The sequence below is a fragment of the Andrographis paniculata genome, unplaced genomic scaffold, assembly GCF_009805555.1.
Source record: "Andrographis paniculata isolate CXL003 unplaced genomic scaffold, ASM980555v1 Contig55END, whole genome shotgun sequence".
In the NCBI taxonomy this organism is placed as follows: domain Eukaryota; kingdom Viridiplantae; phylum Streptophyta; class Magnoliopsida; order Lamiales; family Acanthaceae; genus Andrographis; species Andrographis paniculata.
Window position 1 is genome coordinate 331,437 of NW_026137590.1, and position 27,077 is coordinate 358,513.

The 27,077-nt window shown below is 34.3% G+C and overlaps 2 protein-coding genes across 2 annotated transcripts; one reads left to right on the forward strand and one right to left on the reverse strand.

Moving 5' to 3' along the window:
• Positions 1-8,656: 8,656 nt before the first annotated feature.
• Positions 8,657-12,414, forward strand: LOC127256389 (uncharacterized). The gene is made up of 8 exons (XM_051282376.1): positions 8,657-8,930; positions 9,678-9,822; positions 9,908-10,076; positions 10,538-10,808; positions 10,924-11,189; positions 11,287-11,502; positions 11,616-11,718; positions 11,977-12,414. Exons 1-8 carry the CDS (start codon positions 8,780-8,782, stop codon positions 12,042-12,044), a joined length of 1,389 nt encoding a protein of 462 aa, XP_051138333.1. The 5' UTR covers positions 8,657-8,779; the 3' UTR covers positions 12,045-12,414.
• Positions 12,415-13,239: 825 nt separating this feature from the next.
• On the reverse strand, positions 13,240-25,120 carry LOC127256197 (MAG2-interacting protein 2). Its single transcript, XM_051282062.1, has 12 exons — positions 24,921-25,120; positions 24,762-24,810; positions 23,566-23,739; positions 23,020-23,221; positions 22,693-22,913; positions 21,360-22,344; positions 19,870-20,828; positions 19,404-19,486; positions 18,118-18,477; positions 16,426-17,623; positions 16,054-16,319; positions 13,240-15,969 (listed from the first exon to the last, which is right to left on the reverse strand). Exons 1-12 carry the CDS (start codon positions 25,005-25,007, stop codon positions 13,369-13,371), a joined length of 7,185 nt encoding a protein of 2,394 aa, XP_051138019.1. The 5' UTR covers positions 25,008-25,120; the 3' UTR covers positions 13,240-13,368.
• Positions 25,121-27,077: the final 1,957 nt, after the last annotated feature.

Consider the following 27,077-nt stretch of genomic DNA (forward strand, 5'->3'; position numbering starts at 1 on the left):
TGAGTGTTTGTGTTTCTGTCTTGTTGTTTAAGATGGGTGATGAGAGTATATTGTTTCGTGACTGACGAAGAAACTCTGGTATGAGTAGGGAAAGATAACAACGCGCACAGCCGCGGGGCTGACAGCTGAGATGCACCCAGCCTGGCTCGCTGCCGTCTGCAGGTATTTCGTCACAATGCCAATCGGCTTCATTTTTGCATTACAATTATACTCATTGTTCCAGTTACAGTGAGTCGTCGTCTTTTATTTCAAATTTGTGCAGGAAATGGAGGGTAAGAGGTGCTGATACTTTGCCTCAGATCAGATCCTTTATTTGTTTATTTTATATATTATAACATAGTTAGATTCAATTCATCGTATTCACTCTCAAATTGATTGAGGGTGAGATGGGAATTATTTTCGCGAGGCTGTTTTCTTCACTCTTCGGGAACAAGGAAGGTCGGATTCTTGTATTGGGCCTCGACAATGCCGGAAAGACCACGATTCTTTGTATGCCTCATTTTTCGCTTCATACGATTCAGGTTGTTGTGGTTGCCTACTTGCCTTGGTGATGACTTTTAATTAATTCTCTTTAGCTATTGGTTTTCGCAGATCGACTTCAGATGGGCGAAGTAGTGTCTACTATTCCAAGTACTTACCTTGTTATCCTTACTTTAAGCAATTCGATACTGTTATTCTATGAACGTGGGTTGACTGACATTTAACGCGCTAATTTTTGGATATTTTCGTTGTTTCTAATTGTTTTATGTTATTCTCTTCTCTTGAGCTTGCTTTGGTTGCTTCCTTGAGTTCATTAATTTGCTGCATCTATTTCATAGGCATAATTTAATATGACAAATGGTGATATGCGAAATGTGTAGTCTGAAAATAGGATTAGGGAAACTTTGCTTTACTTGATTAATGAGTAGATGTCTTTTTCATTTTACAGCTATTGGGTTCAATGTGGAAACAGTGCAATATAACAACATAAAGTTTCAAGTTTGGGATTTAGGTGAGTTTATCATCCTTAATAGAATTGGGATTGTTTTCAAAGTTTGTTCGCTTTCAGGATCCTTACTGTTTGACTTGGACTCATGAATTTGTTTATTTTCATATGGGGTTCATCATTTTAATTTGTAATTTCTGAGTTTGGTTGTTACTGATTGTGTCATGTGTCGCCCTTGGTTATTTATGTTGAAATTATGAAAAGAAGGAGCTAAAGACTTCTTGGCTTTAGGTTTTCACTCTCATTAGAGCTCCAGAGCATGAAAACAAATGATGTCCATGGATGAATTATTCACATTAATACACAATGGAATGAATTTGTAACAACTATCAGCTATTAAATGTTGCCACTGGCTGTGGTTTCAAATGCTGCCATATATTATAAAAGATAATTGTAGGTTTATCTTAACTGAATTAGAGAATGTAGACTACAAGTCAACAGTATCCTTCTAGTTAGCCTAAGATTTTTTTTTTAAATATATATAATCACTTCACCAATGAGGGAGGAATATTGTTTTGTTTCGGCGTGTCTCATGAACTAAATGATTGGAATGTAAATGTTTTAAATTTGCTTCCTTATTTTTTCTTTTTCATTCTTTCCATCAAGGAGCCGAAGGATTCTATAAGCTATGATTGACTTTATAGACATACGATTTGCTTATGAGGGTGGGTCGTGATTCTAGAGTATAATTAGGCATCTAGGCCATTAAGCTTAATGCAACTACAAAACACAGTTATAACTTTAACATGTGGAAGTCATAAAATAACATTCAAGAAAATAACCATGGGAATGCTCTTTGTTATCACAATTTCATTTATGCTTAGTGGTTTTGTGATTACTTAGTAGTTTTTCTTCCAACCATTTCTAAGAAGTCATTTCGAAGTTTTTTATTCGTAACATTGGTGGTTCTCCTTGTTGTGGCAGGTGGGCAGACCAGTATCAGGTAACTAATTACTCAAAAAAGTTCCAAGTAATTACTTGTTATTTTTATTTCTATCGTCTATTTAGTTAATTTGTCCAATTTAATGGTTCTCTTTTCAATCACACAATACTGACATGTGTCTGTACACTGTCTAATATTGCCTATTGGATTTGTGCAGTAATTTGGGTATGAGGAAGTATTACACACTGCATAATCGAGAATATTTTTTATATTAATAATAAAAAAAAAACCATGAATTTGAATTAAAAATGATATAAGTTAATGGTAGTTAGTATAATATTTGCATATCCACTTACTAAAAAATTTAATACTAACTTTGTTCTGAGACAATGTTATTTATGTGGAGTAAATTAATAAGTTATAATATTTATTTTATTATTTTTTTATATGAGTAGTATTGTTGGTATTTTAAAATATGAATTAATATATATAATTAAAAGAAATTTAAATTATGTATTTCAAAATTTTAGCATTATATATCAATAAAATATATATATAATATAGATATTTTGTAGATAATCAAATTTTATATAATATAAATAAATAAAAAATTTTATTTATTTATTTATAATTAACTTAAATTAGATTTATAAAAAAAATTGAGAATTTTAAATATAGATAAAAATATTTATTTATTGAAAATAGATAAAAAAAATTAAGTAAGTTTAAGTAGATCATACGTGAAATATTAAAAAATTAATTAAATTATATTATATTTGTTAAATATATTTAAAATAAATAAATTTACTAAAAACATAATCGAGTATGACATATGTAATATCTAACTACTAGTTTTTTTTCAACACTTGACTATATATCTAATTATACAGCCTTTAATCATTTCAAATAATTAACAACCATTGAAATAAGGGTACACTGTTTTTTTAGTTAAGTAACTAGACCCTCTTATCATTTTAGTCTCGTAAATGGAGCCCGTAGCAAATTAGTTTCATAAGTGAAAATTTTTCGTTGTTTTAGTCCTCCGGCACCGGATACGCCCGCGTGGCTCGCCGGAGGTGACGTGTCCGCCAGGTCAGCGACACCTGGCGGAGACGTGGATTTTTTTTTTAAAATTAAATCAAATTAAAAAATATAAAAATATAAATAAAATTAAAAATAAGTTTTAAAAATAATAAAAAATAATAAAAAAAAATTCACGTGTCCACCATGTCAGCACCAGGTGATGTGTATCGCTGACTTGGCGGACACGTCACATTCGGCGAGCCACGCGGGCGTCTTTGGTGCCGGAGGACTAAAATAACAAAAATTTTCACTTATGAGACTAATTTGCGACAAGCTCCACTTACGGAACTAAAATGATAAGGGGTTCGATTACGAGACTAATAAAACAGTTTACCCTTAAAATAAATTCATATTTTTTTTTAACCATGTTTAAGATGCTGCTGGTGGCTGATATAATAATAATAATAATAATAATAATAATGTTCTTTGGGTGCCTTTTGTGTGTATTTTGAATTTTGATATTTTTAAATGGCATATAGTTGTTGAATATTATATTTAACATGAAGAATTGACGTGGGATACCATTAGTGTTTTTATATAAAAATGAAATTGCATAATTAAAAAAACAAAACTCAAAGACAACCAACTTTGGATTCGAAAAATAATACTCTTTTCAATTGGGCTTTTTATGATATTATATTCGAACACTGATCAATAAATAATAGTATTTTAATATAAAATTAAGGTAAATAAAAAATATAATTTTGATATTATGAAAAAACTATTACAATGTTAATAAAATAGTATAATTTATAAGTAAAAAAATAGCGACAAATTAAAATTATTTGTTAAAATATTAGTAATGAAATTATAAGTGAATAAAATTATTTATTATAAATAAATTATGGATAAATTTAATGAATAATCAAAAAACATGAAATATGACATAATTATTTGGGATGGAATGAATGTAGATATACTTTTACATAGTTTACCAAACTTATTTTTCACCAAAATAGAGTATGTTACTTTGGTAAACTAATTAATTTTTTTAGTAGTATAAGGTATGATATAAATAGAAATGAATCAATTATAAAGTAAACATAGTCTTATAATATATGATCATGACCCAATACAATTTGTTGTGGGGCATTTCTTTGAAATGAAGGCTTCCAAATAATTTATTCAATAATCCTTAATTGTCCATCATTTATTGAAATAGACATTCTACCCTTAAAGGATGCGTTTGAATGTAGTCCAACCTATACCTTTTTTTTTAAAAAATAATAATCATAATAATTTTTTATTTTTTTATATTATATAAAAATTAATTTTATATTTAAAATATCATGATCAAATACTTATTTATGTAATTACCAACTATATGGACGTGTCTCCTTTAAAATTTTATTATTTTTAATAAAAAAAAATTATATTCCCTCCATTTCATTGGAAGGGTGGCATTTGCTTTTTGTACATAGATTTTTTAATATTAGTATTATATTGGATTGTAACAAAAAAAGACAAAAATATCCCTATTAGTATGGTGTAATATAAAAGTAACGACATTTATGTAATATAATGTAAATTGAAAGAGTATTTATTATGTTACGTAGGTAGTATAATTACTAAATTAGGAAATGATAACCTTATTTTGACAGATGAAAATAGAAAATGATAACATTTCAATTAGACGGAAAGAGTATATTCTTCCTATAATTGAAATGTGTATGCTCAAATCTTTGAATATAAATTTTAATAAAAATAAATAATAATTATTATATTTTATCTTTTATAATAAAAAACATAAAATAAACAATACCTCTTTTTTTCGCCCCAAACTAATGCACCCTTGATGTTTTTGTAGAAGTTTACAACATAAAAATATTTTAATTGATTAGTAAAAATGTATAAAATACTTTGATATTTTTGTCTCTTATACTTTATGTGTATATGTAAAGATATGTCTAATTTATGTAAATGTTAAAAGTACTTTAATATTAATGTATATTATAATATTATAATATTAATGTATATTATGAGAGAAATCCAAAACAAACAAACATTATATGGAACTGCTGTAACAAACCTTATGGGACTGTTGTATTATCACAAGAATTTGCAACCTCATATATCCTAATTTGCATAAAATAGTTTTTACTTTTTACTATTATTGCTTCAACTCCTTACTTTTTGCAAGTATCAATAAATAGAGATGGTCCCAAAGATGATGGGGTTCGGCTGATTTCTTGATGTGATCATTTTTTTTTTAAATTTTAGATAATGTGACACAGTAACTACTTATATAAATCATATCAGACGAATTATGTGTCTCAAATAAGATTTGAAAATGTTCTCTTTGGATAAATTTCTAATCGAACTTAATAACCTACAAATTAAGTCCGACAAGACAAATCACATTAGGTAAATCATATATAGTAAACAAGACCCCGAGATAACAGGTTTGAATTCATAACTTTACGGTCACGAGCTCACTCCCACACCATCAAGTCATTCTTTACGATATATCAATTTTATTTTTTTTTTTGTGATAACATGGGAACCGCAACGTTACTCGTCGAATATGCTCTGGGTAAACCATCAACCAATTTTAATAGCTTGTAAATTAGGTCCGACAAGGCAAGTTAGGCGAACTATGTGTGACTGACATAATATAAAGGTGTTGGAAGTTTGAATTCATGATCTCACGGTCATAAGTTCATCCCATGACAAAAACAAATCAATTTTCTTTCTTTTTATTTCTTCTTATTTTTTTGTGATAACATGGGAACCGCAGCATTACTCGTCGAGTACGCTCTAAGTAAACTATTGGCCAATTTTAGTAATTTGCAAACTAGGCGAACCATGTGTGATAGGAAGGCGCTGGAAGTTCATAAGTCCATCCCAGGACAAGTCAATTTTCTTTTTATTTTTTATTTTTTATTTTATCAGAAAGTCAATTTTATTTTCTTTGCATGCATGTGCTGTGTATTAGACTGTTGTTATTCTTCTTATGTGTACTTTCTTCTTCTTGTTGAGTTGCTGTTCTATTCCCTCATTACTGCTGCTTTCCTCAGCAATGATGACATAGATACAAAAATATATATATGTTTATGGTCTGCATGGTCATGTCATATATATATATATCATGTGCTATGCTCTTTCATTCATTGATTTTGTATGGATCTGATCTCTCACACTCACTACTTGTAAATTAAAGAGGACTGGTACACTACATAGCCTTTTACCTTAAAAACTCACTGTATAAATTGGACCACTTGAATAGAATCAATAAGTATCACATAAATATAATTCGACAGCACATAAAATAAAAACAAGCAGATATTATAAGATATATATGCTAATATAATACTGTTACGCACCAAAAATAATATAATAATAACAAAAATAAGGATAGCAGGATCTTAAAGGAAGTTAGACAAGAAGTCAAGTGGAAAAGAAGAAAAATTTGCGCTCAGGTCGGTTGGTCTTGGTCCTCCGTCGGATCGGCAGGTCGGAAGGTCTGCGGTCGGATAGGTAGGTCGGTTGGTCCTCGATCGGATAGACAGGTCGGAAGGTCTGCGATCGGATAGGCAGGTCGGTAGGTCCTCGGTCGGATAGGCAGGTCAGAAGGTCTGCTGTCGGATAGGCAGGTCAGTTGGTTAGCGGGTCGGATGGTCCATAGATCGGAAGGTCTGCGGTCGGATAGTCAGGTCGGTTGGTTAGCGGATCGGATGGTCCATAGGTCGGAAAGTCTGCAAGTCGGCTGCTACGGAGCTCGGGGCGAAGTAAGGTCCGGTAATTGATTGCCCACTTAAGTGAACAGTAGTTTGGTTGCTTGGTGGGGGCGGCCAAGGAGTCTTTTGGTCTAGCGACTAACTGGTCGCTGGATTAGTCGGTTGGGTTGGGTTATGCAGTTGGCGAGACGGTCTCTGTAACTGACCATGCGACGTTTCAAAATATTTCTTTTGGGCGGTTGACGGCGGTTGCTGTAACCAACTAGACGACGGTTCCAAGAAGGAATATTTAAGGATTTGGATTTTTTTTGGAGAAGACATCTTCAATCTAACTTAAAAAAAAAAAAGCAAAGTCAGATTCGGGGATCACCACTTTAAATTTCCAGCATTTTTATTTTCCTGTTAATTTTCTTATGTACCGTGTTTAGAGATTCCTAATCTCATACACTAATTAATCAAATTTGAGGATATTTCCATATCTTTTAATTTTACTCTTTGTTTGTTGAAAAAATACATCAACATATACAATAAAACATCATATGAACCAACAATATATATCAAAATTCCTTTATAATATATACTAATTGTACTCTCTCTCTATATATATATATATATATAAGATTGTAAATACAACACACCCTTCAAATATGTTTGTAACATTCAACACCACATATGTTGTATTTATTTAAATAACTATTTTTAATTTTTTTTGTTTACAGTTAAAAACAATGTTAATTGAAAAATTTATTAGCACTATGTTAATTGTCCTAATCAATATATAAAAATAACATATGAAAATATAAAAAATAAATGCCTGACTATCAAAGAAAGGTTGTAGATGTTTCAATCAATCAGCATGGGGTGAAGTCCTTTCTTAGGTCTCCAATTTTGTGATGTGGATGAAGATCCCATGTGACATTCATTCACTAGGGCCATTTATTTGACTTTATTAAGTACTACACATTTTTATTTTTATTTTTATTTTTAAAAATAACATGTGAAATCGAATGGTGTATTCTCTTTATATATTTTTTGATATATTTTATCAAAAAAAAAAATAATATATCACATTTATTTATTCCTTTTAAATTATGTATTCAATTTTTTATATTTCACATTAAATAATATTTTTTCAAAATATTTTACGAAACAAATATACCTGTAATTGCCTGTAAATTAATTAGTCCCATTGCTGAATAATACAATTTGAGAATATATAAAATTTAATTTAATTTAGGGTATGTTTATTTTGATGTACTATGAAAAATATTAGTTTGAATTTGATATTAAAATAATGTATAATAAGATTTTTTATGAGAGAAAAAATATTGGAAAATAAAGAATTTAAATAGTACAAACCCTGGGTGTGTTTTTTTTTTTAGTCTATTTGGATTTTGAAGTAGAATTTGAATAATAAAAATTTTGAATTTGAATAGTTGTACGATGTGATATAAATAAGTGTTATGTGATATTTTGAATGTAAAATTAATTTTTAATTATAATATAAAAAATATATATTTAATTTGATATTTAGTGGAGAAAAATTTAATGAATAATAAAATTTTTTACAAATCACCTAAACAAACACCCTTAATTCTTATAGAATAAGATAATATTTTTAGTATTCAATAATGTAATTCTGAATCTAGCATAAAATACTTGCGTTGAAGGCAGGCAGTGAAATGCGACTTTAAAATATCTTCCGCAGTCGTGGAAAGTCGTGGTTGTATAAACCCGTTTTATCCCCGTAAATCCCGACCATTGGTGGCCCCTCCGAGGGGGAAATCCGACGGCTTAGATTGATCCGCTTTGCTAAAGTCCACCTACCGACACATCGTAGCAAATCACAGCTCGCCACGTGTCGCATCGCAAGCAAACAAAAATGGAAAGAATAAATATATTGCTGCAGCAGCACCACCGTCAGACTCACAGACCGCGTCGATGCAGTCCAGTGCTTCAGCTACTTGTACACACAAATACACGCTGTAGTGTGTGTACAACCCTGCATTACGCGCGCCCCTCTCTCTGTATATATATATACTTATATCTAAGCAGAAAATGTGACGGAGAGTCTGCGATAATCAAAATTCTCTCTAGTCCGAATCTCAGAAAGGTTTAACTGACAGTGGAGAGGTGTGGTTGAAGAGAAAAATGGAGATTTTCTATTATACGGTGTTTGTAGGTTTGGCAGCTGTGGTTGCGGCGTTGGAGCTGAGTAAGAGTAACAAGGATCGGATAAATACTTCTTCCGCTTTCAATTCCTTCAAGAACAATTACTTGCTCGTGTACTCGCTAATGATGGGTAAGTGAACTTGTAATCTGGTTTCAGATCTGTGCGGTTTTGATTTGGCATTGGCTGCACAGTTTTGATTTGGTGTACTTTCCTGCTATTCTGCTTTTCCTTTCAGTTGAAAATACAATGGGAAATGCTTTTGTTATTATTATTTTTTTGGAAGTGTTTTTTTTAATAAAGCGCTCTACTGATAGCGGCGCAGTTTAAGTTTCATTAGAGTTAGATGTGTGTGAAGAGGATTAATTTATGTTTGCTTTGGTGTAGCTACAAAATTTTGATGTTCGATCTGATATTTGGATGCCTGAACGTGCTATTGGAAGTGCTGTGTTTTTGGATCTGAATATCGGCGATCTAATCTATGCATCGTACAGGATTTGGAGTGATTTTCTGGTGGATCTACATCTTGATCGTACTTAGATTTTGTTCATACTCAAACTTGTGCCGGATTTTGAAATTGTGACATGTTGATGCAACAGAAGTATTGAATATGTTAAAAATGGTGAAGTGAAGTAACATCATATATTTATTAGATAGTCTGTCCTGCTGAGATTGCCTTCTTGTTGTTTTTGAGATTCACCTCTGTTTTTTTATCTTGTTTCTGTCCAAAACATCTTCATTTGAGTGCTTAATTTTGTTATTCCAATAGCTATGTGATGCTTTATCATGTTGCTCTTTTCATTTGTATTTTTTAAAGTAGAACAGTAACAATATTCCTTCAATGATGTATCCTTTTGCAATTTTCTATGTGGCAAACAGCTGGTGACTGGTTGCAGGGTCCATATGTCTACTATCTATACAGTACGTATGGCTTTGGGAAAGGTGATATTGGGCAGCTCTTCATAGCTGGATTTGGTTCTTCCATGTTGTTTGGAACCATTGTTGGATCTCTGGCAGATAAGCAGTGAGATTACCACCTGAAAAAACAATTTTTGTTTCCCCCCTGCAAAATATGCTTCCATTTGAGTTTTTTTGCTATGTTATTTCAGGGGACGGAAGAGAGCATGTGTTACTTATTGCATTACTTACATTCTGAGCTGTATAACCAAACACTCTCCTCAGTACAAAGTTCTTATGATTGGGCGTGTTCTTGGCGGCATTGCCACATCCCTCTTGTTTTCTGCATTTGAATCATGGCTTGTGGCGGAACACTTCAAGGTAAGGTGCCTATGCAATCTTCTGCATTAACTAAATTTCCCATCTCATTTTAGGGTGTTTCTGTTTGGAGCTTTGGATTTTGGTTTGTGATTTGAATAGTAAAAATTTTGAATTGGAATAATTGCATTATGTGATATAAATAGGTGTGATGTGATATTTTGAATGTAAATTTAATTTTTAGAATAATAAAGAAAATATAAAATAGGTTTTTGATTTGATGAAGTTTGATAAAAGAACACACCCTTAATTTCTGATAGAAACTATCCCTACGTGACCTCATTTTGTGGAATTATCTTCATTGCACATGATAAACATTGTTTCATTTTCGGGACATCAAAGTTTGCTCCTTTTCTTTGACTATTTTATAAATTCAGGAGTCCAAAACACATGCGGATTTATAGATTATAAGTTATTTGTTTTAAGTGTGGGTGATCAATTTTGAATTCTATGATGGCTTGCAGAGGGGTTTCGATCAGCAATGGCTCTCGTTAACTTTCTCCAAGGCAATATTCCTTGGCAATGGTCTTGTAGCAATTCTTTCCGGGTTGTTTGGAAATCTGCTGGTCGACACTCTCAATTTCGGCCCTGTATCTCCTTTTGATGCTGCTGCTGTATTTCTAGCCATTGGAATGGCTATAATATTATCATCATGGACCGAGAACTACGGGGACCCTTCTGAAAACAAAGACTTGCTTACTCAGTTCAAGGGTGCCGCTGTAGCAATTGCTTCAGGTAAATCCAAACCGCGTAATTAAAATACATTTACTAGCGATTTTTTTTTTTTAAAAAAAAATTGCAATTTGTGCTTCCTTGAGGATAAACTTGATTCGAAAAATTTCATGATCAGATGAGAAAATTGCACTGCTCGGTGCAATACAGTCTCTATTCGAAGGCTCTATGTATACGTTTGTGTTCCTTTGGACGCCGGCTTTGAGTCCAAATGATGAAGAGATTCCCCATGGTTTTATCTTTGCAACTTTTATGTTGGCTTCGATGTTGGGGAGCTCGATTGCTGCTCGATTGTTGGCGCGCAACTCGGTTAAAGTGGAGAGCTACATGCAGATTGTGTTTGTTATTTCTTCTGCCTCCCTTCTGCTTCCCATACTGACAAATGTATGCAAGATTTGTGTTTGTTCTACTTTTTATTTAATTTTATTTTTATTTAAATATCGGAATTCAGTATATCTAACTTGGCGCTGATTCCCTACAGATTTTGGTACCTCCTTCGACGACTAAAGGGGGTGGCATTTCATTCTCTGGATGCCTCCAACTTCTCGGGTTTTGTACCTTTGAAGCTTGTGTAGGGATCTTTTGGCCGTCCATTATGAAGATGAGATCTCAATACATCCCCGAGGAGGCTCGAAGTACCATCATGAACTTCTTTCGGATCCCACTAAATATCTTTGTTTGCATCGTGCTATACAATGTATGCTTGCTTTCTGAATCGTCGTATCTATCTATATTTATTTATTTTTTTATATGAACCATGGCTTTTGCACAAGGTAAATCGTCGAAATTTTGAATGCTTTTGTTTTGTAGGTTAATGCATTCCCCATCACTGTTATGTTCGGTATGTGCTCGATCTTTCTCTTTGTGGCGTCCATTCTGCAGAGACGGCTCTCTGCCATCGGAGATAAGTCAAGTAAGTAAAAAAAACTTTGCTGCTTTCTAGGCAAGATTTGATTATAATCCACACTGGTTTGAAAAATTTGCCATATTTTTTCTTATGATTTAGAAGTTATCTAAAATTTCAAAGTAACTCAACTATCTATCACTTTGATATTCATTTTTCTTAATCTTGTGCCGGACCTAAGTAGGCTAATTTTATTGGACGGAGGGGAGTATGATAAAAATAACATTCTCTTCTCTTCTGTTTTTAACATGGAATATAATATTTCAGAGGCGGAAGAATGGACTTCGCTGAAGGAGAGGAATGGCGAGGAGGACGAACAAGCTGACGTGGCTTAACTTGAACTCGATTACACACATACATTTCAAAATATATATGAAGGTGTCTCTCAATTCGTGTATGTGATTTGATTAACTTCGATTCAGATTATTATTATTATTATTATTGTTATAAAAAAAAGTTGCAGCTAAAAATGTTGGCCGTACAGCACAGATAATGCAAGGGGAGAATGGTTGGAGAGATACCTTGGGGTAGATATTATATATATATATATATATATATATTATGTTGCAGCAGCCTTAAAATTCTCTTATTTTGTAGGTTTTGTTGTTTACATTGCTTAATTATTTTGTTTCTCAATCCATGGTTATCTCTGGATTTTTGTATTAACTACTTGCGACTCACTATGACAATATCTTTTTATTTTTCTTTCTCCTTTTCAATTTGGGCTAGTTTAAATATGCCTTGTAATTTGCATTTTATAATATATATACATCAAATGTTGTGTGAAAAAATATATTGTGTAAAAGATATGTTCTATTTTCTGATAATCTTTTCTTTGAATATAAATAATATCAGAGATAAATAATGGTTTTGTTTTTGTTTGAGACCAAGAACACGGAGTAATTAAGCCCATAACTTTTAATAAAAATATTATTTAAATTAAAATGCAAATAAATCTACCTAGTGTACCTAGTGTGATTTGCTTTGTTGAATACAAACCAAGTACACTATATTTTCTAGAAAAAATAAAATAAAATAGATCTCAAATAAAAGCCAAAATACTCTTTCAAAACACAAATGGAATACAATTATATTTACTTTTGAAAGTTTGATACTTTCAACCTTTTCAAAATGTTACTGACGGAATTAAATCAGCACTGTGCTCTTTTGACAATTTGTTGCTATAAATTACTAATATTTGCTATTTTTTAGAAAAAATATTTGTTGATCAAATAAAATTACTATTGTGTCAGAAATATATTTTTCGAAATTGTGCACTAGATAAATCCTTATCGAACCTAATATTCTGCGAATTAGGCCCAACAAACAAGTCACATTAGGCGAACCATTTGTAGCAGGTGACATAAGACGGTCACACACGCTCCAAGCCCACACCACCCAGACACTGGGCACCAATTAAATACTTATTTCATCTTACAAAAAGAGATGCATTTTCTTTGAAAAAAACAAACAGTGCATTGTCTTTTATAAACACATATGTGCGAGAGAGAGCAATGAGTACTAATAAAGTAGTAAAACATAACCACCCTTTCTTTCACCACACATAATAAACATATAATCAGTTAATTATGCATACAAAAATCACAAAGATGAAGAATGACGAGTAAAGCCAAAGAAGTAAAAAGTGAGTATAGAGAGTCACCTAACCTCATTTGGCAGCAAACCAACTGCACTCCGAATCGAATTCCCCAACTTCCCTTTCAAATCTGCAACGGCATTCGACAACGCTCCGCAAAACCTCGTCGTCTCCCATGCTGTCCCTTCCTCCAATTGCCTCTCCAAATACGTCCTCAGAGTCGCCTCCGCAATGTTAATCAAGCCAACCGAAACATTCACGTGCATCATCTTTGCGACCAGAAACCCCGCCAAAATGTGCTGCTTCCCCTTCACAAGCTCGGCTATAAAACTCGGAAATACAATTTCCGCAAACAGCGAGTCGAGGAGGTTTTCTGATTCATTCTCGCCGCCGCCATTTTTGAGCCCCGTCGCTTGCGCCTCCTGGAACCGACGACAGAAATTACCTACCATAAAACAAATGTACGAGAAAGTGGCGCCGTAAGAAGCCTTTGTCATGACAGTCGGTAGAATTCCCGACAACAATAAGAGGACGAGGAAGAAATGATCCTCGGCAATGTCCGGGACCCCTCCTTCCTTGAGCTTGTCTTCGACTGCATCCAAGCACTGTAACTGAGTCGCTTCGTACGGCATCAATAACGCCATCTTAAGACCAGAAAAGCAGTTCGATTCGAGCGCAGCTCGCGTCACGTTACGAGCGTCGTCTTCAGACACCAATACTGCGTGATTCTTGCCGACATTTTGGTCGAGTAATTTCAGCGCGTCCCTGTGGCTGGAAAATTCGATCAATTTTAGGATAACAGTCGTCCAGCAAGTATGGAGGGGATGGATTCGACGGCTACTGCTTTCCGTAGTTTCTTTCTCGATCGATTCTTCTTGGAAACTTTCCCAACCCTCGTCCCAGTCGTCGTTGTTCCAGTTCATAGCGTCGGATTCCTCTGTGGTCGCACCGTCTTCGGTCCCGGACAAAAACACTCCTTCCCACTCGGCTAACAGAGCTATCAAAGTGTCGACCTGCGATCGATCAGTGACCAGTTCGGATAATTTTAGAAAGCACGAAACAGCGGAATCCACCGAGAGGATATCGTTGGGTGTAATTTCTAGGCCGGGGGAGAGAGACGAGACGAGCTGTGTTGATTTAAGAGCTACAAGAGTGCTCATAACTCTATTCGACCCATCCTTTGCAGTCAGATCGTTGGATGAATTAGCTCGATTCGTAGTTTTATCCTGTAAATCGTCCCAACCTTCCCAGGGCAAAAGAAATTCCAGACACTCCGAAGACAACACATCTAAGTTACCGGAGATAAACTGCAAAAGCTCCAACACATACACGCGAAGATGGTTTGGCAACTGTAAGTTGTCGGAGAAAGTAGAAATCCTTTCCCACACCACGAGCCGTACTTTATTCAGATCCTCCAAGTCTCCTTCCATTCTACTCAAAGACGACAGGAAATAATGTAAATTCTGGCGTTCGATGGTCCCTCGATCTACATCTTGCAAAATAGGCTCAAGTATGCTGAGATACAACTGCGGAAGATCTTGGATGTTCACAGAAGACTTCTCGGAGGTTGTAAAAACAAACGACTCTCGCGGGAACTGTAATGCAACCTCAGAATATACTCGAGCCACAGCTTCGAATCCGCATCCACAAAATATCATTGCTCGGACAAAATAAAATGTTTCAATAGAAACATTACGTTGAAGACCACAAGCCACATAATTAACAACAGTATGCCAACTCTGAGTAGGCGACACTATCTCCTCGACGAGCAAGTCTAAGAGGACTTTCAGACATGTAGTCGAGCATTCAGAATAGAGCTTTTCTCCCGAAGCATCGTCGAGTAACACCTGCTCCATATCCTTCATTAATCTAAGCCAGAAATTTATAAGTTTCACAAGGCATTCTTTCCCAGTTGAGTCACAGGGAAAGTCCTTTAAACTTTCATTGATTAATAGTACTATAGAGAAAAACCTTGGCACTATGTCCGAGATAACTTGATATTCGACGAACCTCATATGCCTTTTACAGGTATCATAAGTCAGCTGAATCTCGCTTATTTTAGAGCAAATTTCCGAAGAACTTTGAAAATGAGTTTCCCTTTCCATTTTACCTTCTAGAGTGTGCAAGCAACCGAAGATGTAATGCGCATATACGTCTTTTCCAGATGGAAGACCCACAGGCACGGTATCACCGTACAAAAGAACAAGGTTCTGAACCATTTCCGCCAATGTATCCACATTCTTTTCATTCAGATGAGAACAAACTTCATCTTTGAAGCTACTCAAGTTCAGAACTTGTAATCCAGCTATGTTTTTATAATCAAGGCCTTTAATAAAGGAGCTCCTTCGACATTCTTCTGCAACAGTTTTGCAAAATCGGGCCAGACCAAGGGCATTGGATTGTGCATGATCGTGACCCATTGCAGTTGACAGCTCTTTCGATTTTAGAAGCTGCATGTAGCATTCAGAGAGTAGATCGTATATGAAAGCAAGCCTTTCCTTATCATGTCCATCAATTGCAGGGTAGACGATTTCCGAAATCAATTTAATGACTTCTTCAGCATAAGAAAGTATTTCTTCTTTAAGATTCGAAACCTCCACCGTGATATCATCTATGCTCCATACCTCAGAAACAAGTATAGTACGCAGGTAATACAAAAGCACCTGAAAAAGATCAAGTGTTAAGTATTTCATCAACATCATAATCAATAACTCTCTTAATAGCATCCATAGAGCAAACATATGTACCTTGCTACGATCCACACCGTAGGTACGAGCAAGATTGAGTGTGTCATCCATGATTTGCTTCTTCTCGATTCCAACAGAATCAATAAGAGAAAACACTACATTTTGTATATATTCCATGTCTCCAGAAAAGAACCGAGAGGTTTCCACTCCAGGTATCAACTTGATTAGTACCCTTGATTTATCGGCCATATTCTTCTGTTGTTCAAGCTTAACTTTCCAATCATTCCAAAATGTTGATTGTTCTTCATGTACTTCAGTGTATTCGTCTGGAAGAGAAACAAATATAGCTCAGGAAGATCAAATACAAGTTATGCTAGTGAAAATCAAAATAGTTCACCAATCACATTGGGACAACTAAATTATATCGATTACCTGAACCAAGTGTTCTATGTTTCTCTTGAAACTTATCCAGCAGCAACTCCCTCCTTTGAGCTGGATTCTCACATTCAATACCTAGACTGTGAAGCATGCTATAAATCATTCCTACATTCATCAAACTGGAAAATTCTCGATAATTTTCTCTTATTTTCAGCTGTTGTTCAATAAATTCAGCTCCATGAAAAGCATCTACAAGATTTAATAGAACAGAGCATCCTAGAATATCTTCCCCATCAGAAACAGGCGGCTCCATAACTGATTTAGCCAGGGAAGCAATCAAGCCATCTTTGGGGGCAAAACCACATTTTGTCAACCATGACAGAATAGTCATCACTGCTCTGGTCCTTATACTAATCTGCCGGATTCTGGATAGTGAATCTGATGCAGATCTTTTCCCAAATTCTTTGTCCTCACTCAATTTGAGCAACCAAGGGAGATGTAAGGAAGCAAAAGAAATCACTTTGCTGTTTTCGTTAAGTACAGATTCCCAGTCATAGCCATTTTCCGCAGATAAATTTTGAGCTACCAGAGAGAGTAAGCTTTTCACTTTTGTAATCTGTGGTTCCTCATGCTCAAAACTGACATCAGTTCGCCCAGAAAATTCTCCTGATGTTAAGAAACTTTTTTCATGGAATTCATAGGGCTCCCTTCCACTTGACATTATCAGAGTTTCACAGTGGTCCAGCAAGTCAATATCCTTCCATTCGTGAAGAAGTTCGCCAATTGATTCTTCATCACAATGGCTCATTGCAAAACCTAAAAGCAGCTTTTGGGACTTCAAATCCATACTCTCAAGGGCTTGACTCCTGGCAAGAGCAGCACATAAATCCCAAACAGAACCATGGCCCTTTTTGGCCAGCACAAGACACAGATCAAAAGCCAACTGTACATCTCCTGCAAATGCTGCTTCTCGTGCAATTGCTTCTTGAACAGTTGATATGTCTTCTTCTGATCTCAACCCAAGAAGTTTAGCAATTTCAATAAGTTCATCAACATTTAGATAAGCTCCACTTCGACTTGTAATTGCTAACTTGATGATTTCCATAGGATCCTTTATTTGCTTGAATGCCATAGGGAGAAGGTTCACTCCAAGGTTTGGAAGTCTAATGGTGACAGCATCAATGATATCAGCCTCTGCCCTGACATTTCTATTCCCAGGAAAAATATTCAGGCACTCCTTCGCCTTCCAGATCTGGATATACATTTGAGAAGATTGATCAATTATTGATTGCAAAGCTCAAAAACTTAAGCAGCAGTTGCATAGTGAGAGGAAGTATCAACAAACAAATAGCTAGCATATTACTTTGGAAGGACTATAATAATGAATGACACACCACAGAAAGTTGAAAATACTAAAATGAATGAGAGACATGTCCACCTGGAATTAGGCTATAATTCTTATAGGAACAGTTTTGAGACCTAGCTAGTACTGGCTGAGTTCACAATGTTTTAACTGCTGAGAAAATATCAAGTAAACAATCTTGAAGGGGCAATGTAACTTGAGAATGAATAAAAAAGTTGTTGTTTTCTAGTATTCTAAAGGAAGTTCATTTTCTGGCACAAAACTGAACTCCCAGCCTAAAAAAAGCTCTAAATACATGATTGTATATAGGTATTATCACAGACATGGTGAAGTAGATCCATAGCATCGCTTAGAGATTCATTATGCTATAATTTAAAAATTACCTCAGAGGAAGTAAGTGTTGGTGCTGAGAAAAAATACTCCCTTGCAGCTTGAATGACTAGATTTTCAGCCTTGTCTGTTGCCAAAGTAACTGAATTCGTACCTTTCAAATAATTCCTAGCTAGGGAAAATTTTCCAGCTTTAAGCAATCCCCTACAAAACTCAATCAAAAAATATTCTAAATCTAGAAATGGAAATGCCTTTTCTCGGAGAGACAGCAAATCACGCCACATGTTTGCCCAATCATGATCAGTTCGACTTGGCTGCCACCTAATAAATTTTGAGAGTAAAAGACGAATAACTTGTTTTACAGCCTTTTCATCCATGTTTGCTTCCAGAAAGAAACTTAAAGGCTTTGGGACCTGAATTATCAATTGACATGAATCAGTACATGCATCTGTGAAATGATAAAGTACATATTTCCAAGAACACATAATATGAAGGCAAAGTGCTCAAGAAGCAAAATGAATAATAATAATGATAATAATAATATTATTATATAAGACCATGCGAAGCCTATGGAAAACGAGTTATACATCTTTAAGCATCACAGTCAACAAAATTCATATCATAAAATGCAGCCAAGTAACTTAAATTTGTCGAGCTCAGTAAGACAAAGCAGCTAAATTATAACATGTCATTGAATGCCCTTAAGAAAGTATCTTAAATTGCATATTTAAATTACTGGTTCTTAAGGAAATTATTATTATTTCCATATAAAAGAAAGAGCATATTGTTTGTGGGTTTCTCCACTGTTCTTTTTTGCTTCCAAAGAAATAGTGGTATACATAAGAACAGTGAGTTTATAAGCACTTATAAAATGCAAAAATACAAATCATATCAAACCATCATAAAAAGCTTGCCTTGGTTGACCCATCCCAAGTAGCAGAAATTATGAGGAAACTGCAATTTATTCTAAGTAATCTTATGAGGAATCCAGTTTATCACAAAGTTATAGACAAATAGATCTGATTCTTTCTTTTTTCTCTCAAAAGTGGAGGATTTCTTTTTTTCTTTTTTTTTTTTTTTTTTTTGGTTTCATAGTCGGATTACAGACTCTATATGAAAATTTATTTCCATTCCTTATGTTAAACTAAGGACTTGCTAAAACCCTAAGGAAATGAAAGAACAAAATGGGAAAGGATAACTAGATCCGCTGTACATCTCACAATACCACAAAATCACTTTGACAGTGGCCAGGTGAAAATGTACTAAAAACCTACAGGAGTATCATAATATTGTTTAGCAGAAAAAGAAGTTACAACTTAGAATAGACAGCAGAATCCACCTGATAATATGCCAACAATCGGCCAGATTCAATATGGCCCTCTGCAAGTTTGTATCTGTGTTTGATATCCACGGAATCATAGTCTGACCATTTCAGAAAAAGTATTAGTTATTAGATTCAACAGCATTATTCACACTTGGGTATAGTATTAGCATAACATAATAAAAACAAGAAACCACTTTCATGAATTAAATTTTACAAAAATATCACCCACACATCTTTCATGCACATATTGTTGCATTCTGAATTGGCCTAGAAAATGTGAATTCACAAATGGAGGTGAATAGTACTAGAAGTCTAGAACAACATAATAACACAAAATTCACTTTTGTGAATTATATATTCCACTAATATCAGTTGCACATCTGTCATGTGCATATTGCTCCATTCATTGGATAGGCCTAGAAATGAACGGATGGTTTATCCATAAAATGCATGCATGATTCTTTTTTCCCAAAGAATTTACCTCGTATGTGTGAAAGTATTAACAAAATAGCAGACATGGTGCTCCACGTATCTGTTTCAGTGCACAAATATATACACTGAAGGGCACAATCCATGAGCTCCACTTCATCTTTGAAAAAGTGATGGTCAGCCTTGTCTCTGCCCCCTTCTTCAATTACTAGTAAGCACATTTCTAGTTTATTTTGTGAAGCAATTTCTTTCAACCATCGCACCAAAAATGAATCGACAGTCTTCTGTGAATCAACAATAGTATCACCTCCAACTAATGCATTAAGCCTGCTGTGCATAAAGGGGACTGCCATTTTATGTAGTCTAGGAATTACACTTTCCTCCTTCACATGCATCATTAACAACTTAAATTTGTCATAATTCGGAAGTTGTTCCCAAGTAGCAAGACTCAAAGAAAAGTTGGCCTCATCTTCAATTTCATCAGAGTAAATAAGCTGGTGCAAATAAAAGATATCCTCAAGAAAATGCTGCAATTCAGATATCCCCTTAGATACAGCCAAATCAATCAAGCACAAGCAGTTGTCAAGCTGACCACTTAAGGCATCAATATCTCTAGCTCTTTTCTTATACCATGAAGAAAGATCAGAAATAGATGGCCACTGGCATGCCATATATTTCATTACAATGGGCTCAGTCATGTATTGGACCTTGTTCTCATTATTTCCAGGAATATTGTTGACAAATGATACCATTCTCTCACATTCCACCCAATCCCCATCCCTTACAACAGCATTTGTAGGAGAAGAAATGGAAGGAAGAAGCTGCCCATAGGATTTAACTGGTATTGTCTCAGGTATGGCAGCCAAAACTTCCAAAACAGAAGGAGTTAGTGAATAAAGATGGCGTTTAAATAGAAGGTTCAGGGCTCCTATTTTCCCACTCTCTGCAAGTACTAAAGCAGTTTTACTCAGAGGAAAGTCACGGAATCGGCTATACTCCTGCACAGAGAACCTGCAAAGCTAAGTCATTAAGCTGAGAGTCAGAAAACCAAAGGATGCTAACATCATGTACAAGAAAGACACAAATTGGATCGGCTTCATTTATTAGGTAACCAAATTAGATGATTCCCATCTTTTACAGTTACATGAGGATATTAGGAAGTAGGAATTTATACATTCAAAGATGAATTAAAGAGACTCCCAAAAGTTCAGGAGAATATCAATCTGTGTCATGAGATCATGTTGCAGACTCAAATATATCCTATATTTTACATACAGCCACACCTACACATACCCTAAAAGAAATCCTAAACAATAAATTTATAATTTGCACACTGCTGCACATGATAAGAGAAATGCTTCAGGAAAATAAATTGTTAAAGAAAAATATAATATTTATGCTAGATGCTACAAATACCTAAACTGTAATTTTTTTAGTTTTTATTTTTTTTAAAAAAAAGGTCAGACAGTGATGACCAAAAATGCAAATAACACTATAGGGCTCAAGAGTCTAAAAAAGGCAATGGGAAACCTTGATTATCACCTGCCCATGTTTATCCCTATAAATGTCTCTAGCCTATCACTGTATTGCAACAGCTTAAGTCTTGCGAGACGAGAATTCCAGATTTGGGCATCTTCAGCATCATCCAACTCAGAAAATCTGTAAGCTTCTGTTAGGCGGAGCCCAAAAGAAAGTAAAGTTCTCATTGCATCTTCGGTTAATCCTATTTTATCCACACATTCAGAAAGAACAAAACCTTCGTCCTTGATATTGGACAGAATGTTTTGTATTTCATGAACTCCATGGGCAGAAGATAACCATTGTGACTTTAGCACTTCATCTTTTTCAAACCCATGACAATCAGCAAAGTCAATAGCCGCCTGATACCTTCGATTAATAATCAGATTCTCAAAAATTTCACGGCCAGATCTTTTTACCAGTGATGTTAAACTCCATTTTGGCTTGGAAAAATCAAATTGTTCAGGCTTATCTGTCATGACATGCCCAATGAGTCCCTTCTGTTCCGATGCATTGCTTTCTTCATCTAAGGTGTTCTCTAAAACAAAAACCAACCCTGGGGCCCCTTGAGCTCTTTCTAAAAGAGGCAGTGAAAATTCAAGTTTATTTTTTGAGACATTTACATGATTTAGAATGTCAACCATGGTGACTGTGCCATTTCTGTTTGCAACTATAAGTACATCATCTGACCACCAAGTAAAGTCAAGAATATTATGCAAAAACTGTGCCCTACTGCTTGACAAATCCATAGCCTCCATTGAATTGCAGCCCTTTCCACTTGAAATCTGTACAAGAGAACCTTTACTTTCATCAAACTGGAAAGTAAATAAGCACCCTTCTGTATCCAGAGAAACAACAAATTTTCCACATGGTGAGAACTGCAGTTTTGGTGATGACAGTTGACTGTGATAACCTTTGGTTATTGTGTATGAACCATCAGATTTGGCAAAAACAATTGGTTCCATTTGTAGATTTTCTTTCCTTCTCCAAATAGATACATTAAAGGATCCTGCAGGAAAAGAACAACATTTAGATCTAGGTCTGTTCATTTGTTCTGCTACAAAAAGCATGAGTTAAGGAGGATAGGCTATTAATAGAAACCCTTCCTTTGAATATTACAAAAAGAATATCCGTTTCATTTAGTGTGATCAGATTAATCTGGATTGCCGCATAATATCAATTTGAAGTGACATACTTTGGAAACTCAGTGTGTTGAGTACACAGATGTCACATGTAAGCTGAGTCATATCAGTGGAATCACTAAAAACCTTGAATGAGTGCCATAACATATTTGTGACTGATGAAGTAGGGTGGCAGTGGGGATGGGGGAATAGAGTGGAAGAGTAGAGGGAGGTACCAGTGTTCCCATTAAGTGACGATTGGGTATCACCAGCATTACTGACTATTGCAAATAGAGAATGTTTTGGGTGATAGTCCCAGCACAAAATTTCAAGAGGACGTTGTCTTTGTATGGATGCATTGTTCAGTAACTGTGTTGGAAAAATGGATGCACATGGATCCTTAGATATCTCAATATCATGGCATGAACCATCGGAAACAAAAACAGTAAAGGTACACCTGCAAACATTATCCATGCACTTGTATTAGATCATATAGATTGGTAAGTCAGTTGCAATTATGAAAGCCCAATTAGTAAATACAAAAATGATCAAATAAGACTCACAAGCAAGATTTCTTATCAGGACCATCATCCAGCACAATCAAGCCAGCAATAGGTGAGGAGACTTTCAGATGCCTTTTGGTAATTTGGGTCATCTCTTCCCCATTTGGTCTAACAATGTAGATGGTATCAGAATCATCAGCAACTCCAAGTAATTCATGACTTTCTGACCAAGTACCACACTTGAATGTAACGGCATTCTGACCTACATCAGCCAGAACCAACAAAATCTATGAATATCTGGAGGAAAAATTCAAACATCAAACAGTGAATTGACACAACATAGCTTCAGAGCTCTCAGGTTCATCCTCAAAGTCCATGACTAATACAATGAAGCATAAATTTATAATAAGATATTAAGAGAACTTTCTCCTGGTTGATATTAGCAAGGAGTAGAAAAGTCGGGGAAAATCTGAAGGCTTTTTGGACAACAAAGTGGTGGAAAGTGTCTGATGAAGCCACTTACAGATGTTTCACATAATTTTCTCAAATCTTAGTTACCCTATTAGAACAGTTACGCAAGCTCTGTCCAAAGAAAGGTAATCTTACATCTGAAAATTCCAACTGGCTCCTGGTAATCATTATCCTTCCGCAGAATAGTTATTTGGTTTCCGGAAGCTACAGCAACATAGTCACCTCTTGCAGATACAAACAGGGACACTAACCTTTTGAATCTTTTTGGTTGCCTATACTCACTCCATTTCTCTTTAAGTTGAGTGATTCCTTTGCAACAATGACAAAAACAAAAAACAGATTGTATACATTAGAAATTAAGGAAAATCATTAAGACACACATGCAGGCACACAAAACAATATAAAATAAAAGAACAATGAAACATATGTGAAGAACATTATGAGACATATGCAGAACATATGGAAGCATGGATACAATTATAGAGGCTTGGGTTATTGACAAGTTGTCACTGATAAATTATCGGATTATTACATTGCAAATACAAATGGATTAGCAGTACTATGCTTCCTAATACATTGCCAAGGAAAAGTAATAAATAAATGACTTCTCCATCCCAAAGATAGGGGAAAGTATGTTTAAGACTTATATTTTCAGGAAATAATTACTGCCACACTTATATACTCTACCAATGCATCAGGGAACGCATTATCTCCATTATCACAACATCACATACAGCCATTATCTCAAAGAATATTCGGGAAAAAAGAAGTACCACTGGATATGTATTCGACCTCTATTCCAGGGCAATGACACGGATAGAATCAGACATGAAACTATTAGGTGTGGCAGCAACTTCGAATATTTTGGCGTCATAGAACCAACAACATGGAATTCGAGCTAATAATAACTGGTAATTAATTTAGTTAGCAGAAATCTAGCTCATGAGGGGAACAACCCCAAGTTTGTTATTATGGCCATGCGTCCATGATGGAACTGAATCTATAAAGGTGATATGAAGGTACCAAAGCACAATTCATCATCAGAATGTACAATTAGATCTTACAGGGTGATGAGTGAATTCATATATCCAAACCCACTGGAAGAACCAGAGTAAACACTAAAGAGCACCTCAGTTCTTAAACATCTTTTATCTAATTAACTAAATTGATAAACACTTCGAAAGAAAAATGCGTATTTACAGTTCATGCTACACCAAAAATCAACATTTCAAGGCAATATCACCAACCGAACTGGACACTCCATCCTCCCCCAGACTAATCGGTAATGTAAGAGGAATAACATCTCAAAATTTAGAGGAAACTGAATGTACCTCGAAACGGAAGATGAGAAAGCAAACTCCCAGCACCACCAGGTTTCAACTACACCAAAAACAAAACAACTAATCAACTACCCCAAAAATTCAATCAAAAACGAAACTGATTCAGTACTAACAACCAATCAACCAAAATTCCAAACAAGCACAAAGTACCTGCTGCTGCGGAGGGTAGTTCGAAACATAAGGCCTCGAAGCGTGACGGCGCGTCTCGAAAAGAACTTCATTCACTCTTTCCCCCATGAGTTCTCACATAGAATCAATTCAGCAGATACCCCGCCGAGATCTGATGGCTATGTCACAGAATCGCGCGGAATTGGACGCACCGGAGAAGACGACTAAAAAGCGTTGGAACCAAAAACCACCACTCCAAAAGGGCCTACACAAATCAACGTAGAGCCTAACCAGCATGCAAATGGGCCAGATTTATTGGACTTATTTGAGCCCAATAGAAAATAAGCCTCCACCCTACCTTTGTTAATATATACTCGGGCCGGCATGTGCCGGATCGGCCCAAGCCCAATACACCCTAAGCTGTTGGTGGGTTTTGGAGTTGATTTTTTACTTTAAATAATAAAATTTTAAATTAAAATAATTATTTGATTTTATATAAATATTACTCTCTCTCCCACTTACCATGTTCCGTTTCTATTTTCGTCTCTAATTGTATATGACTGTATTATTTCTAAGTCAGATGCTACATCAATCAATTTCGTTACATTCACGTCAGCTTTTTTAAAGTTGATATCAAAATTGATTGAAATTATTTATATTGTGATTAAAATTGATGTGTTTTTAAATTGAAACCAAAATTGATACATTTTGATTATATTTAGACCGAATTTAATTGCTTTTGCTAAAATTAATTTTTAATATATTATAAAAAAAATATTTTATTAAATATTTTTTAGTATATGCAATAAATAGTGAGATTTAAGTTAATATATATATATATAAACAATATTTGTTTCGTTCTAATTAAAAGTACTTTTTTATTATTTTCATCTATACCACTATTATAGTAGCGTATTAGTATCAAAATAATTTTTAATTTTTACATAAATTATATATACAACTAATTTCTATATAAAAATATAAAACAATAGTATCGATCTCAATTGTCGAACTTTCTATCCTTTGACAAGTGTATACAAAAGAATCATTAGAAATCGAAAACTTGTAGTGCAAAAAAGTATTCTTTTTCTTTTTTTTCTTTTATAACAAAAAAAGAAAAAAAGCCATATAAAAATATGTTTTGCATTTTGGTTTAAAGAAATATATATATATATATATAAGATATAGAAATTTCTATAAGTAACATAAAAATAATTAGTATATGTAATATATTAATTTTATTTTGAAAAAAATATGTTGAAAACCTTTTGCAAAAAAACAAACCCAATTCTCCACAAATATGTTTGTGTGAAGCTAAGTTGACTAAATTAATCAAAGAAAGAAAAAAGGGAAAAATAATAAATCCCCTTCGTAAATTATCAACAACTTGCAATTAATTTCATCCATCAATTCATAGTTTATGCGCATCTCTCACTAGATTAGTTTAACCAGTGATTGATATATAGTATCGCTTAACCTAATAAAAAAACAAAATTATACATTTTTTAATATATATATAATATTTATATTTTATTCTTATAAAAATTTATAATTCAACCAGAAATATTATTTTTTTATAGGATAACTGTTGTTTAGTCTCGTAATTGACTCTTTATCATTTTAGTCCCGTAAGAGGAGTCTGTCGCAAACTAGTCTCATAAGTGGAAAATTTTTGTTATTTTAGTCCTCCGGCGCCGGAGACACCAGCGTGGCTAGCCGGAAGCCACGACACCTGGCGGACATGTAGATTTTATTTTTTTAATTTTTTTCTAAATTGGACCAAATAAATAAAAAATTTAAAAAAAAAAAAAAAAATTCACGTGTCCGTCAGGTGTCGCTGACCTGACGGACACATGGCCTCCGGCGAGCCAAGCAGGCGTCTCCGGCGTCTGAGGACTAAAACAACGAAAAATTTTTACTTATGGAACTAGTTTGCGATAGCTTCACTTACGAGACTAAAATAATAAGGAGGTCCAGTTACGGGACTAAAAAATAATTTACCCTTTTTTATATCATCGACGCGATTTTATATATTTTACATAAAAAAAAAAATCAAACTAAAAACTAAACAAACAAACTGATATAGTTTTTAACTAAAATTTTTTAGTTTGAATTTAATTTTGAATAGTAAAATTTGAATTAAAATAATAGTTATAAATATAAAATTAAATTTTAATATAATATAAAATATAAAAAGTT

What these genes read in the sequence shown, in the direction of transcription:
- LOC127256197 (XM_051282062.1), bottom strand. Translation starts at nt 25,007, where the DNA reads ATGGGGGAAAGAGTGAATGAAGTTCTTTTCGAGACGCGCCGTCACGCT. An exon ending in TTCTCATCTTCCGTTTCGAG is followed by an intron (nt 23,740 to 24,761) that starts GTACATTCAGTT and finishes ATTGTTGCAAAG; the next exon opens with GAATCACTCAACTTAAAGAG. An exon ending in ATAGGGATAAACATGGGCAG is followed by an intron (nt 20,829 to 21,359) that starts GTGATAATCAAG and finishes TTAGCTTTGCAG; the next exon opens with GTTCTCTGTGCAGGAGTATA.
- LOC127256389 (XM_051282376.1), top strand. Translation starts at nt 8,780, where the DNA reads ATGGAGATTTTCTATTATACGGTGTTTGTAGGTTTGGCAGCTGTGGTT. An exon ending in CGTGTACTCGCTAATGATGG is followed by an intron (nt 8,931 to 9,677) that starts GTAAGTGAACTT and finishes TGTGGCAAACAG; the next exon opens with CTGGTGACTGGTTGCAGGGT. An exon ending in TGCTTCCCATACTGACAAAT is followed by an intron (nt 11,190 to 11,286) that starts GTATGCAAGATT and finishes GATTCCCTACAG; the next exon opens with ATTTTGGTACCTCCTTCGAC.